The sequence below is a fragment of the Nicotiana sylvestris genome, chromosome 6, assembly GCF_000393655.2.
Source record: "Nicotiana sylvestris chromosome 6, ASM39365v2, whole genome shotgun sequence".
NCBI classification, from domain to species: domain Eukaryota; kingdom Viridiplantae; phylum Streptophyta; class Magnoliopsida; order Solanales; family Solanaceae; genus Nicotiana; species Nicotiana sylvestris.
In genome coordinates this window covers 110510394-110525120 of record NC_091062.1, presented here as the reverse complement: position 1 = coordinate 110525120, position 14727 = coordinate 110510394, and the positions used below count along the sequence as shown (strand labels likewise).

Sequence of the window (14727 nt, the reverse complement as noted above, 5' to 3'; positions counted from 1 at the left end):
ATTCATATGGGGTCCGCATACTCCTGTGTGCACTTCATTCATGATTCTTCCGGCCTCTTGGGCATCCACACATCTTATAAGGTTTAGATCTGGAGTCCTTTTGTACAAGACTTTTCCGCTCAAGAAGAAACCACTAGCGAGCCTTCTAATGGTGCTCTTTTGGTCTACACTAGCTTGCTCGGGATATTCCTTTGTTTTCAAGAATCATTTGATATCATGATACCATGGCTGAACATCCGGCTCTATTTCAACTATGCTGCAATAACCATGTCTTTCTCGAATTTGGATTTCCAGCAGGTAAATGTGGACATTGCCTGGATATGGTAGCATCGAGGCCAAAGTAGCTAGTGCATCGAACAACTCATTGTGAAGCCAAGGAATGTACCTGAACTCGACGGATTTGAACCGCTTGCTAAGATCTTCAACATGTTGCCTGTATGGAATAAGCTTAACATCCTGAGTTTCCCATTCACCTTGATCTTGTCGGATAATCAAGTCTGAATCTCCCATGATTATCAATTCTTCCACATCCTGATTGATTGCCATGTTCATGCCCATAATGCAGGATTCATACTCGGCAGTATTGTTCGTGCAAAAAACCAAAGCCGGGCTATGGCCGGATAATGCTGATCAATGGGCAAAATCAAAATTGCCTCAATCCTGACACCTTTTGCATCCACCACTCCATCAAAGAACATTTTCCAAGCATTAGTGTCTTCTGGAATTACCTCAACTGAGTTTACTTCCTCGTTCGGAAAGTAAGTACTCAAAGGCTGATATTCATCATCAACAGGATTTTCAGCTAGGTGATCCGCAAGGCTTGAACTTTCATTGCCGTGCGGGTAACATAGACTATGTCAAACTTGGTGAGTAGGATTTGCCATTTTGCTAGCCTTCCTGTGGGCATCGGCTTTTGGAATATGTACTTCAAAGGATCCAATCTGGTTATAAGGTAAGTGGTATACGCCAACAAGTAATGCCTAAGCTTCTGAGTGACCCAAGTTAGGGCACAACAATTTCTTTCCAACAAAGTGTACTTGGCTTCATAACTAGTGAACTTCTTGCTCAAATAATATATGGCTTGTTCTTTCTTCCCAGTCACGTCATGTTGCCCGAGAACGCATCCAAAAGAATTATCCAATACTGTGAAGTACAAAAACAAAGGCCTTCCCGTCTCGGGTGGAACCAACACTAGCGGACTCAATAAATATTATTTGATTTTGTCGAAAGCTTCCTGACACTCATCTGTCCATCTAATCACCGCATCTTTCTTCAACAACTTAAAGATGGGCTCACACGTGAAAGTCAACTGAGCAATGAATCTGCTGATGTAATTCAACCTACCCAGCAGACTCATAACCTCTTTCTTGGTTTTTGGAGGAGGCAAATCCCAAATAGACTTTATCTTTGTTGGGTCTAGTTCGATTCCTCTCCGACTGACTATAAACACCAAAAGTTTCCTAGATGGTACTCCAAATGCACACTTAGCTGGATTTAACTTCAAGTCATACTTACGCAGACGCTCAAAGAACTTTCTCAGATCTCGCACATGGTCGTCCTGCATTGTTGATTTAATGATCACATCATCCACATACACTTCAATTTCCTGGTGCATCATGTCGTGAAAGATGGCAATCATAGCTCTCATGTAAGTTGCCCCGGTATTCTTTAAACCGAACGACATGACCCTGTAATAGTAAGTACCCCAAGGTGTAGTGAAAGCCATCTTTCATGCATCTTCTTCATCCATTAGAACTTGATGATACCCAGCATAAGAATCCACAAAAGACTGTATCTCATGTTTGGCATAGTTGTCAACAAGGATGTGGATGTTTGGTAATGGAACATTTTCCTTAGGGCTTGCTTTGTTCAAATCCCGATAATCAACACACACTCGGGTTTTCCCATCTTTATTTGGTACTGGGACCACATTAGCCAACCATGTGGTGTATCGGATCACTCGGATCACACCCACTTTCAACTGTTTGGTGACTTCTTCTTTAATCTTGTCACTAATGTCCGTTTTAAACTTTCTCTACTTTTTTTGGATAGGGGGATAACCGGGGTAAGTTGGCAATTTTTGCACCACTAAATCAACACTCAATCCTGGCATATCATCATAGGACCAAGCAAACACGTATTTGAATTCGAACAAAAGTTGGATCAATGCATCCCTAGTTCTTTCATCAGCGTGAATGCTTATCATGGTTTCCTGGACTTCTTCCGAACTACCCAAATTAACTGGCTCAGTTTCATTTAAGTTTGGATTAGGCTTATTCTCAAATTGTTCCAATTCTCGATTTATTTCCCTAAAAGCCTCGTCTTCATTGTATTCTGGTTCTTAGTTCATTATTTCATAGTTAGACAACGTGTTAGGATCTAGGCATAAAGTCCACTAGCATGTCATGTTATTTAAGTCTGCATTATTAGAACTGAAAGAAGAAATAACAAAAATAACAAAAATCAGAAAGAATAAAGAAAGAGATTCATAGACGATGAAATATTGATTTCATTTCATTGAATTTGAAGATAGACGGGTTTACATTGGAATTTTAAAGACAGTAAACTAAAAACATTCGAGTTACACCCTGAAATAACCCGGAATGCATAAAAGATGGCAAGACTGAACTACCAGGATTCCCGCCTGACTGGGAATGGAGTAGCCTTCCAATTTTGAAGCTTAACATCGGGCCCCATATATTGCACCTCAATAGTGCTTGAGCCTTCACCCGACTGGACCATGTGAGCCTCATATAACATTTTCCTCATTGCCCCTCAGATGTCCTCAATTTCTTTGGCTGTGAAGGCCTCATCTTCTTCTTCTATGTATCTTGGCTTGACAAACGTTTTGGAGAGATGCGGGACCGGCTGAGGCAGAGTCCACCCATTGTTCTTTCGTTCATTAGCCCATGTCACATCAGCTTCTGAGGCTTGAAAACCCACATCGAAGAATTTCTCACTAGCAGTCAAAGTGATAGGCTTTGCAATGCCTTGCAAAGATGCCCCGAGCCCTTTCCCAGGCTTGTATCCATGTTTGATAATTTCACTGGCGACCATGATTGATGCGTTTGACAAGAAGGGTTGAGGACACGGGGTTTCTTTCTCACACCGGTCCGCGACCACGATCTCAAAGGCTTGGTAGACTATGTGCTCACTACCTTCCTTAGCTTCCAAACATGGGACTGACGGTTCCCTATAAATTGATTGCTCATCTTCTCCGTGAACCACGATTTCCTGGTTTTCATGTTCAAACTTAACAATTTGGTGGAGAGTAGATGGTACGGCCCCTGCTGCATGGATTCAAGGCCTTTCTAAGAGAAAATTGTAGGAGGTGTCCATGTCCAAAATTTGAAATGTTACCTCAAAATCCACAGGGCTGATGGTTAAGATCAAATCAATCTCCTCGATCGTATCTCTCTTGACGCCATCAAAAGCACGTACGCAAACATTGTTGGGTCTAATTCTTTTAGTCCCAATTTTCATTCTTTGTAAGATCGAGAGAGGGCAGATGTCAACCCCAGATCCGCCATCCAACATAACTCTTTTCACGTAGTATCCTTCACACTTAACAGTCAAATGAAGAGCTTTATTGTGTGCAGCACCTTCCGGAGGCAAGTCATTTCGGCTAAATGAGATCTGGTTAACTTCAAAATATCATTCCGCCATTCTTTCCAATTGCTCAATAGTGGTCTCGACCGGAACATATGCCTCATTAAGGGTTTTTATTAGCACTTTTTGATGCTAATTCGAACTTATTAGTAGAGACAAAAGTGAGACCTGGGAGGGAGACTTCCAGAGTTGGTCAATTACATCGTAGTACACAACTTTCATCTTTTGGAAGAATTCTTCTGCCTCTTTAGCATTGACTGGCGTTTTAAGCGGAAAATGCTTCTGCTTGGTCTTGTTCAATTCTTCCAAATTGAGGTACATCCCAGATGGGTTTGTTTCATTCACTTCCCCCATGATTTCATTTCCTTTGTACGTCACTACTGCTTTGTTGTAGTTCCAAGGGACGGCAGTGGGGTCTTTCATGGGCTTCTGTGGTGCGCAGCTGATAACCACGGGCTCAGTCAGCCTGGGTGAAATTACCGGCCCCCGCGCCACATAAGTCCCCTTTGGTGCATACATCTTTTGTACCGTAAGCGTGACCTTGTTTTGCTCAAACCTTTTGGGAGGTCTCAACACAAACTGTTCTTTTCTGGGGGCCCTAGCAACATAAAGAACGGCATCTTTAGGAGGTACTGTCCCTGTCTTGGTTTCCATAGCCTTTTCTATGCTTTGAGGATTGGAGTTGCTCTTCTTCTCATCCTTAGTGTGTTTTGTTGCCGCTTTGGGCTTCTTTTCAACAACTACAATAGCAATGATAGCCTTCAAAGCTGGGTCAAACTCTTTGTCCTCACAAATCATCCCGATAACTGGCCCGTTGTTGTAAGTTGGCAACGGGTTGTTGGTTACATTAGGGGGACCTCTTCATCCGTCAGCACTACCCGTTTTTGTTCTATTAGGTTTAAACCACCCTTTTGAGGGTCCAACAATCCTCAGTGTTGTGCCCTTATGCCCCTGAATGATAAGCACATCGGGTACCGGGTCGGTAGGAGGGTGACCCTAGATTCTGCCTGTTTGGAGGTACGGGCTGCAACATACCCATTTGGACCAACTTTGGGAAGAAGCTGGAATATGATTCACCAATGGGTGTGAAGTTGGTCTTTATGGGTGGCTCACGGGCATGGGCGTTATATGGGAAATTATTCTGTGGGGGACGACGATTATATGGAGCTGGGTGAGGAGGGTTATTTCTGGGAGGTGGAGCTCGGTTCTGGTTATACTGGGCATTCATCACTGCATAAGGCTGATGAGTCATGGCATACGGTGCATCTTGGTGAGGGTAATAATGTTGCGGGGGTCTTGAGGAGGAACCAAAGTAACCTCGGGGTTGACAGGGGTTTCTCAGACTTGAGGCCATCATTTCCACTTCTTCTTTCTTCTTTCGATTCGCTACACCCCATGACCCGCTTGGATTACTTGAGAAGTAGCCCTTATAACTGACTGGCTCAGGATGCGACCCGTTTTTAAATCATTATCTACCATCTCCCCAATTTTGATGCCTCAGCAAACGACTTTCCCATAGCGGACATCATGTTCTGGAAGTAATCAGCCTCTTGGGCTTGCAAGATAGAAGTGCTATCACTACAAGATAGAATGGAAAGGGACTCCTTGGTCTGTGAATGTGGCAGATATACCTTGAAGTCTCTGGAGCAGTCGCCTCGCCTCAAGGGTGATAGGACTAAGTCGAAGTACCTGGATCTGCACATGAAAAATATGCGCAGAAAGGGCATGAGTACACCACAGCGGTATTCAGTAAGTGCCAAGCCTAGCCTCGTTTGGATAGTGACGAGGAAGGTCAAGGCCCTACTAAGATAAAATAAAAATATAAGGTATGAAAGAATAAGATAAGCAATACAGCTGAAAGATAACAATAAGAATTTAATACAGGAATATAAGGAACTCAATAACTGAACAGAGGCAAAAACAATCACAAGGAGATACCATTCTTCACAAGGATAATAACCGGGGATATTTCAGTATCCCGAGGATCTCTTAGTACCCTCAATATATGCCAGGGATCTCTTGGTATCCTCAATATATGCTAGGGATCTCTTGGTATCCCGAGGATCTCTCGGTATCCTCAATATATGCTAGGGATCTCTTGGTATCCTCAATATACGTGCTAGGGATCTCTTGGTATCCCGCACCTCAACTCAAATCATAAATACGTGCAAGGGATCTCCCGGGATGCCGTCCCGTAGTCCCAAAGTAAAACACGCAGCAACAACATAAGAAGTACTCAATTAAGCTCAATTTCATACCAAGTAACACAGGTAATTATAACCTATCGTGCATCACATAATGCAATTAAGGCAGTTTAAGCAAATGAGCAATTAAGTCAATTAAACATGCTTTTTCTAAGCTAATAACAGGCTTAAATTGCAAGTAGTATAAAACAGGAAAAAGGAACACAATTGAAGTTACTTAAAGAAAACCGGAATTTCAAAAATTAGCTCAAGTACGCACTCGTCACCTCACGTACAAGGCATTTCAATTATCAAATATACCAAATCCTAAGGGGAAGGTCCCCCACACAAGGTTAGGCAAGCCACTTACCTCGAACCAGCTCAAATCAATCCGAAATCACGCTCTTGCCACGAGTACTCGACTCCAAATGGCCCAAATCTATTCAATTCAATTTCATAATGTAAATAACACTTTAAGTAACTGATTCTACAAAAAAATCTTAGTTAATACGCGAAATTAGGGAAATGACCAAAATGCCCCTTGAGCCCACATCTCGGAATCAGGTAAAATTTACATTTCCAGAATCCTCACACTCGCACGAGTTCAGTCATACCAAAAGAACCAAAATCGAACCTTAAATGATCCCTCAAAGGCCTTTTATTAGTAAAGCCCTAAACCCTAAATTACCACTAATTTTCCTTAAATTTTCATGTTTATAATGATAAAAATCACCCCAATAACGAATTTAGGGACCAAAGACCTTACCCCCAATCAATTCTTCTAAAAATTTCTCTTGAAAATGCTCCCCAAGACTTCTTCATGTTTGAAAAGAGGTGAAAATAGTTCAAATTCTCGAAGGCAAGAATTTATTTGTTTTTGCCCAGCTAATCCGCTTCTGCGGTCATGGGACTGCACCTGTGGTCTTGCTTTTGAGGAAATAACGTCGCATCTGCGATAATTCACTTAGGGCACTGGGCCACATCTGCGCTTCTTCTACTGCACCTGCAGTCTCATAGGCGCGCCCATACCACCGCACCTGCTGAAACTGGCTTCCAAGCACTTCGCCGCATCTGCATCTCCTTAAGCGCTTCTGCGATCATGCACCTGCAGTCCCCAATCTGCAGGTGCGGTTATGACAGAAGTTCAGCAGCTAAAGCTTCTCAAACAAATTCCAAATTCTTCCGACAACTTTTCGAAACCATCCCGAGGCCCTCAGGACCTCTACCAAAGGCACCAACAAGTCTAATACCACTACCCAAACTTATACCAATTCTTAAAACACCTATAACAACATCAAAACGACGAATCAACCGCGGATTCAAGCCTAAGAACTCAAAAACTCTAAAAATACGCTTTCGATCAAAGAGTCTATCAAATCTCATTTGAATGACCTGAAATTTTGCACACACTTCACATTCAGCACTACGAAGCTACTCCAACTTCTAGAATTCCATTCCGACCCTCGGATGAAAATCTCACTATCGAACCAGAAACTTCAAAATTCAACCTTTCAGCATTTCAAGCCTAAATTACCTACGAACCTCCAAAACACAATCCGAATACGCCCCTAATCCCGAAATCACCCAACGGAGCTAACGGAATCATCGGAATTCCATTCCGAGGATGTCTTCACACTGTTCCGACTATGGTTAAATTTCCAACACTTAAGCTCTCATTTAGGGACTAAGTGTCCCAAAACTTTTCGAAACACAAAATCGAACATCCCAGCAAATCGAAATAGCAGAAATAAACATGGGGATAGCAGTTAATAGGGGATCAGGGCGTAAATTCTTGAAACAACCGGCCGTTTAGTTACATCCTCCCACACTTAAACATTCGTTCGTCCTCGAACGAGCATAGAGACATACCTGAAGTAGTGAAAAGATGAGGGTAACGACTGCGCATATCCTGCTCGGTCTCCTAGGTCGCCTCCTCAACCAGCGTACCCCGCCACTGAACCTTCACTGATGCAATGTTCTTTGACCTCAGCTTTCTAACCTGCCTGTCCAATATTGTCACTGGCTCCTCAACATAGGATAGATCCTTGTCCAACTGGACTGAATTGAAATCCAACACGTGTGATGGATTGCCGTGATACCTCCGAAGCACCGAAACATAAAATATCGAGTGAACTCCTGCCAAGCTGGGAAGTAGGGCAATCTCATAAGCAATCTTCCCAACACGCCGCAATATCTCAAAAGGACCAATAAACCTCGGACTCAACTTTCCTTTCTTCCCGAATCTCATAACGCCTTTCATAGGCGAAACCCAAAGCAGAACCCGCTCTCCAACCATATAGGAAACATTAGGAACCTTCCGGTCCGCGTAACTCTTCTGTCTGGAATGGGCTATATGGAGTCTCTCTTGAATCACCTTAACCTTCTCCAAAGCATCCTGAACCAAGTCTGTGCCCAATAGTCTGGCCTCACCCGGCTCAAACCAACCCACTGGGGATCTACACCGCCTACCATATAAAGCCTCATACGGTGCCATCTGAATGCTGAACTGATAGCTATTGTTGTAGGCAAACTCCGCCAATGGCAAGAACTGATCCCAAGACCCTCCAAACTCAATCACACATACACGGAGCTTATCCTCAAGAATCTGAATAGTGCGCTCGGACTGTCCGTCCGTCTGAGGGTGAAATGCTGTACTCAACTCCACCCAAGTACCCAACTCATGCTGAACGACCCTCCAGAACCATGATGTGAACTGAGTACCTCTATCTGAAATGACTGAAACTGGAATACCATGCAGACGAACAATCTCCCAAAGATACATTTCTGCTAGACGCTCCGAAGAATAGGTAGTACACATAGGAATGAAGTGCGCGGACTTGGTCAGTCGATCCATAATCACCCAAATAGCATCGAACTTTCTCAAAGTCCGTGGGAGCCCAATTACAAAGTCCATGGTGATCCGCTCCCACTTCCACTCCGGAATCTCTATCTACTGAAGCAACCCACCCGGTCTTTGGTGCTTATACTTCACCTACTGGCAGTTGAGGCACCAAGCTACAAACCCCACTATATCTTTCTTCATCCGCCTCCACCAATAGTGTTGTCTTAAATCCTGATACATCTTCGCGGCACCCGGATGGATGGAATACCGTGAACTATGGGCCTCCTCTAGAATCAACTCTCGAAGTCCATCAACATTGGGTACACAAATCTGACCCTGCATCCTCAATACACCGTCATCACCAATAGTCACATCTCTGGCATCACCATGCTAAACCTTGTCCTTGAGGACAAGCAGATAAGGTTCATCATGCTGACGCTCTCTGATACGATCAAATAAGGAAGACTGAGAAACCATGCAAGCTAGAACCCGACTGTGCTCCGAAAGATCCAATCTCACAAACTGGCTGGCTAAGGCCTAAACATCCATCGCCATAGGCCTCTCCGATGCTGGTAAATAAGCCAAACTCCCAAACTCTCCGCCCGACGACTCAAGGCATCGGCCAGCACATTGGCCTTGCCCGGGTGATACAAAATAGTGATATCATAGTTCTTCAGCAACTCTAACCACCTCCTATGGCACAAATTTAGATCCTTTTGCTTGAACAAGTGCTGAAAGCTCCGATGATCAGTATAAATCTCACAAGGAACACCATACAAATAATGATGCCATATCTTCAGGGCGTGAGCAATGGCAGCTAGCTCGAGATCATGAACATGGTAATTATTCTCATGTACTTTCAACTATCTGGATGCGTAGGCAATCACCCTACCGTCCTGCATCAAAACCGCTCCAAGGCCAATCCTTGAGGCATCACAATAGACAATGTAAGACCCTGAACCTATAGGCAATATCAAAATTGGGGCTGTAGTCAAAACTATCTTGAGCTTCTGAAAACTCGCCTCATATTCTTCCGTCCACTGGAATGGAGCACCCTTTTGGGTCAGTCTAGTCATAGGGTCTGCAATCGATGAAAACCCCTCAACAAACGATGATAATAACCTGCCAAACCAAAGAAACTACGGATCTCTATAGCTGAGGATGGTCTGGGCCAACTTTGCACGACCTCTACTTTTTTTGGATCCACCTAAATACCATCACTCGACACCACGTGGCCTAAGAATGCCACAGAATCCAACCAAAACTCACATTTCGAGAACATAACATATAACTTCTTTTCTCTCAAGGTCTGAAGCATTGTCCTTAAGTGCTGCTCATGATCTTCCTGACTCCAGGAATACACCAGAATATCATAAATAAAGACAATGACGAACGAGTCAAGATACGGCCGGAACACACTGTGAATCAAATGCATAAAGGCAGCTGGGGCATTGGTCAGCCCAAATGACATAAAAAGGAACTCCTAATGACTATACTGAGTCTTAAAAGCAGTCTTCGGGATATCTGGCTCCCGAATCTTCAAGTGATGATAACCTGAGCGCAAGTCAATCTTAGAAAACACCCGTGCGCCCTGAAGCTGGTCAAACAGATCATCAATACGAGGCAAAGGATAACGATTCTTCACCGTAACTTTGTTCAACTGGCGATAATCAATACACATACGCATAGAGCCATCCTTTTTCTTCACAAACAAGACAGGAGCACCCCAAGGTGATACACTAGGCCAGATAAAACCCTTATCAAGCAATTCATGTAACTGATCCTTCTACTCCTTCAACTCATGAAGAGCCATATGATACGAAGGAATAGAAATGGGCTGAGTGTCTGGCAATCGATCAATGCCAAAATCAATATCTCTATCAGGCGGCATGCCAGGAAGATCAGCTGGAAACACATCGGGAAAATCCCGTACTACTAGGACTGAATCAACTGAAGGAGTATATATACTGACATCTCTCACATAAGCTAACTATGCGTCACACCCCTTCTCAACCATACACTGATCTTTAAGAAAAGAAATAACTCTATTGAGAGTGTGATCTAAAGTACCCCTCCACTCAACACGCGGTACACCTGGCATAGCCAGTGTCACGGTTTTGGTGTGACAATCAAGAATAGCATAATGGGGCGACAACCAGTTCATGCCCAAGATAATATCAAAATCTACCATGCTGAGCAACAATAAATCAGCTCTAGTCTCAAAACCACTAAGAGCAACTAAACACGACCGATAAATGCGGTCTACAACAAGAGAATCTTCCACTGGAGTAGAAACATAAATAGGGGAACTCAAAGAATCCCGAGGTAAACCCAAATGTGGAGCAAAATAAGAAGACACATAAGAGTAAGTGGAGCCTGGATCGAATAGAACCAATGCATCTCTACGACAAACCAGTATAATATCTGTGATGACAGAATCAGAGGCAACAACCTCGGTACAGGTAGGAAGGGCATAGTATCAGGCTTGACCTCCTCATCTAGGGCGATCTCTACCTCCCCGACCTCCACCTTTAGCTGGCTGAGCAGGTGGGGTAGCAACTGGAGCTGTAACCATAACTTGAGAACTCTACGGGGCGCGCTGTAGCTGACAAGTCTATGGAGGTGCGCTCCTCCCAAGATTGGGGAAATCCCTCACCACATGGCGTGTATCACAACACTCAAAACAAGCTCTGGGAGGACGTGGCGGCTGTGACTGGCTTGGTCTAGTTCTGCTGGACTGACCTCTGAAAGCACCCCGTGCAGGAGGAGCGCTAGATAATGGAGGTGCATAATAAGGCTCCTAAGGCCTAGGAGGAGCTGGAATACCACTGGCTACTGGAAGAGCTGAATGAACGGTGACTACCATGACGACCTACAGTTGGGGCATGCACACTAGAAAAATGGCCCGACTCTCGAGACCTCTTGGCCTCCCTATCCTCTCTCTCCCTAGCATGCATACCCTCAATCCTCCTAGCAATGCTCACCACCTGCTGATAAGAAATATTCATCTCCAACTCACGAGCCATGCTAGACCTGATGCTGGGAATAAGGCCCTCAATAAACCGGCAAACCCTCTCGTGAACAGTAGAACTCAAGGTTGGTGCATGTCTAGCCAAACTAATGTATCGGACAACATACTCTGAGATAGTCATAGCACCGTGGCACAAATGCTCAAACTCTGCACGCCATATGTCTCTAAGGCTCTAAGGAACATACTCTCTTAGGAACAGATCTGAAAACTGAGTCCAAGTCAGTGAAACAGCCTCATCCAGACTGTCTAACTCATAGGTGTGCCACCGCTCATAGGCGGCTCCTTGAAGCTGGAAAGTAGTGAAGGAGACCCCGCTCGACCTTGATATACCTATGGTACAGAGAATGCGGTAACACTCGTCTAGAAATCCCAGAGCATCATCCGATGCTAGACCACTAAATACAAGAGGCTTGTACTTCTTGAACCTCTCAAGCCTCAGCTGCCAGTCCTCGGAAACCACTGCCCTATCCTCGGGCTGATCTCGGATTGCAGGCTATACAGGAATAATCTCAGGGACCTGCTCAACATGTACTCGCTGCTCAGGAGTGCGTGCGGTAGGAGTCTGTGCTCCTCCCCCGGCTTGAGATGTAGCTGCATCAAGGGGAAGCAACCCTACCTAAGCCAAAGTGGTGTACATGCTCATGAACTGTGCTACAGTCTCCTAAAGTGTTGGAGTCGTAGTAGCAGTAGGCATATCAGGTGTCTGGACTCCGGCTGGAACTGTTGGTGGTACCTCGGTGGCAGCTCGCGCAGGTGCTCTGGCTGCACCATGTGCGCATCCTCGGCCTCTACCCTGTCCTCGGCCTCTAACGGCTGTAGTAGGGGGCGCGAGTGCCTGATCATCTTGGGTAACACGTGTCCGCACCATCTATGAGAGAATAGAAGATAGAAGTTTAGAATTGTGATGTCAAAATCTCGAACGACATGAAATCCAATGAAGTGGAATTTTCCTAACAGTTACATAGCCTCTCGTAGATAAGTACAGACGTCTCCATACCGATCCACGAGACTCTAATAAACTGGCTTGTGATTCATGACTCCTATGAACCTAAAGCTTTGATACCAACTTGTCACAACCCCGGTTCTCCCTCCGTGAACCATCGTGACGGCACCTAGTCTCTACGACTAGGTAAGCCTAAAATGCGGAAGATAAGCCAATTTGTGGAAGAAAACAATTTAAAACAGAAATAGAGTAATAAAACAACATTTAAAAGTGTCGCTCGACATACACAATATTACCTCTCAAAAACTAATACATTTCCCCCAAACCCAGAAACCCATGAATCACAAGCTACGAATATAATAAAAATGCTCTAACTCCAAAATGTCTACATCAACAGACAAGATAGAAGTGTTATCATTACCAGATAGAATGGAAAGGGATTCCTTGGTCTGCGAACGCGACAAATATACCTCAAAGTCTTTGGAGCAGTCGCCTCGCCTTAAGGGTGATAGGACTGAGTCAAAGTACCTACTAAGATAAAATAAAAATATAAGGTATGAAAGAATAAGATAAGCAATACAGCTGAAACCTAACAATAAGAATTTAATACAGGTAATATAAGGAACTCAATAACTGAACAGAGGCAAAAACAATCACAAGGAGATACCATTCTTCACAAGGATAATAACCGGGGATATTTCAGTATCCCGAGGATCTCTTAGTACCCTCAATATATGCTAGGGATCTCTTGGTATCCTCAATATATGCTAGGGATCTCTTGGTATCCCGAGGATCTCTCGGTATCCTCAATATATGCTAGGGATCTCTTGGTATCCTCAATATATGTGCTAGGGATCTCTTGGTATCCCGCACCTCAGCTCAAATCATAAATACGTGCAGGGGATCTCCCGGGATGCCGTCCTGTAGTCCCAAAGTAAAACACGCAGCAACAACATAAGAAGTACTCAATTAAGCTCAATTTCATACCAAGTAACACAGGTAATTATAACCTAACATGCTTCACATAATGCAATTAAGGCAGTTTAAGCAAATGAGCAATTAAGTCAATTAAACATGCTTTTTCTAAGCTAACAACAGGCTTAAATTGCAAGTAGTATAAAACATGAAAAAGGAATACAATTGAAGTTACTTAAAAAAAACGGAATTTCAACAATTATCTCAAGTACGCACTCGTCACCTCACATACAAGGCATTTCAATTATCAAATATACCAAATCCTAAGGGGAAGGTCCCCCACACAAGGTTAGGCAAGCCACTTACCTCGAACCAGCTCAAATTAATCCGAAATCACGCTCTTGCCACGAGTACTCGACTCCAAATGGCCCAAATCTATGAAATTCAATTTCATAATGTAAATAACACTTCAGGTAACTGATTCTACAAAGAAATTCTAAGCTAATACGCGAAATTAGGGAAAATGACAAAAACGCCCCTCGGTCCCACGTCTCAGAATCAAGTAAAATTTACATTTCCAGAATTCTCACACTCTCATGAGTTCATTCTTACCAAAAGTACAAAAATCGAACCTCAAATGGCCCCTCAAATCATCACTCAAAGGTCTCTAATTAGTCAAGCCCTAACCCCCAAATTATTACTGATTTTCCTTAAATTTTCATATTTATAATGATAAAAATCACCCAAATAACGAGTTTAGGGACCAAAGACCTTACCCCAATGAATTCCTCCGAAAATCTCCCTTGAAAATGCTCCCCAAGGCTTCTTCCCGTTTGAAAAGAGGTGAAAATAGCTCAAATTCGCGAAGGCAAGAATTTATATGTTTTTGCCCAGCTAATCCGCTTTTGTGGTCATGGGACCGCACCTGCGGTCCCGCTTTTGTGGAAATTACGTCGCATCTGCGATAATTCACTTAAGGCACTGGGCCACATCTGCGCTTCTTCTACCGCACATGCGGTCTCGCAGGTTTGCCCATACCACTGCACCTTCGGAAACTGGCTTCCAATCACTTTGCCGCATCTGCGTCTCCTCAAGTGCTTCTCCGATCATGCACCTACGGTCCCTAATCCACAGGTGCGGTTATGACAGGAGTTCAGCAGCTGAAGCTGCACAAACAAATTCCAAATTTATCCGACAACCTTCC

The 14727-nt window shown here is 43.9% G+C and overlaps 1 protein-coding gene across 1 annotated transcript; it reads right to left on the bottom strand.

Annotated features, from left to right (window-relative positions):
- Nucleotides 1-204: 204 nt before the first annotated feature.
- LOC138871091 (uncharacterized) lies at nucleotides 205-546 on the bottom strand. Its single transcript, XM_070148945.1, has one exon. It carries the CDS (start codon nucleotides 544-546, stop codon nucleotides 205-207), a length of 342 nt encoding a protein of 113 aa, XP_070005046.1.
- Between the last annotated feature and the right edge of the window lie 14181 nt (nucleotides 547-14727).

Bases quoted from the DNA above. Each gene is read 5' to 3' on its own strand.
- LOC138871091 (XM_070148945.1), bottom strand. From the start codon at position 546: ATGGCAATCAATCAGGATGTGGAAGAATTGATAATCATGGGAGATTCA.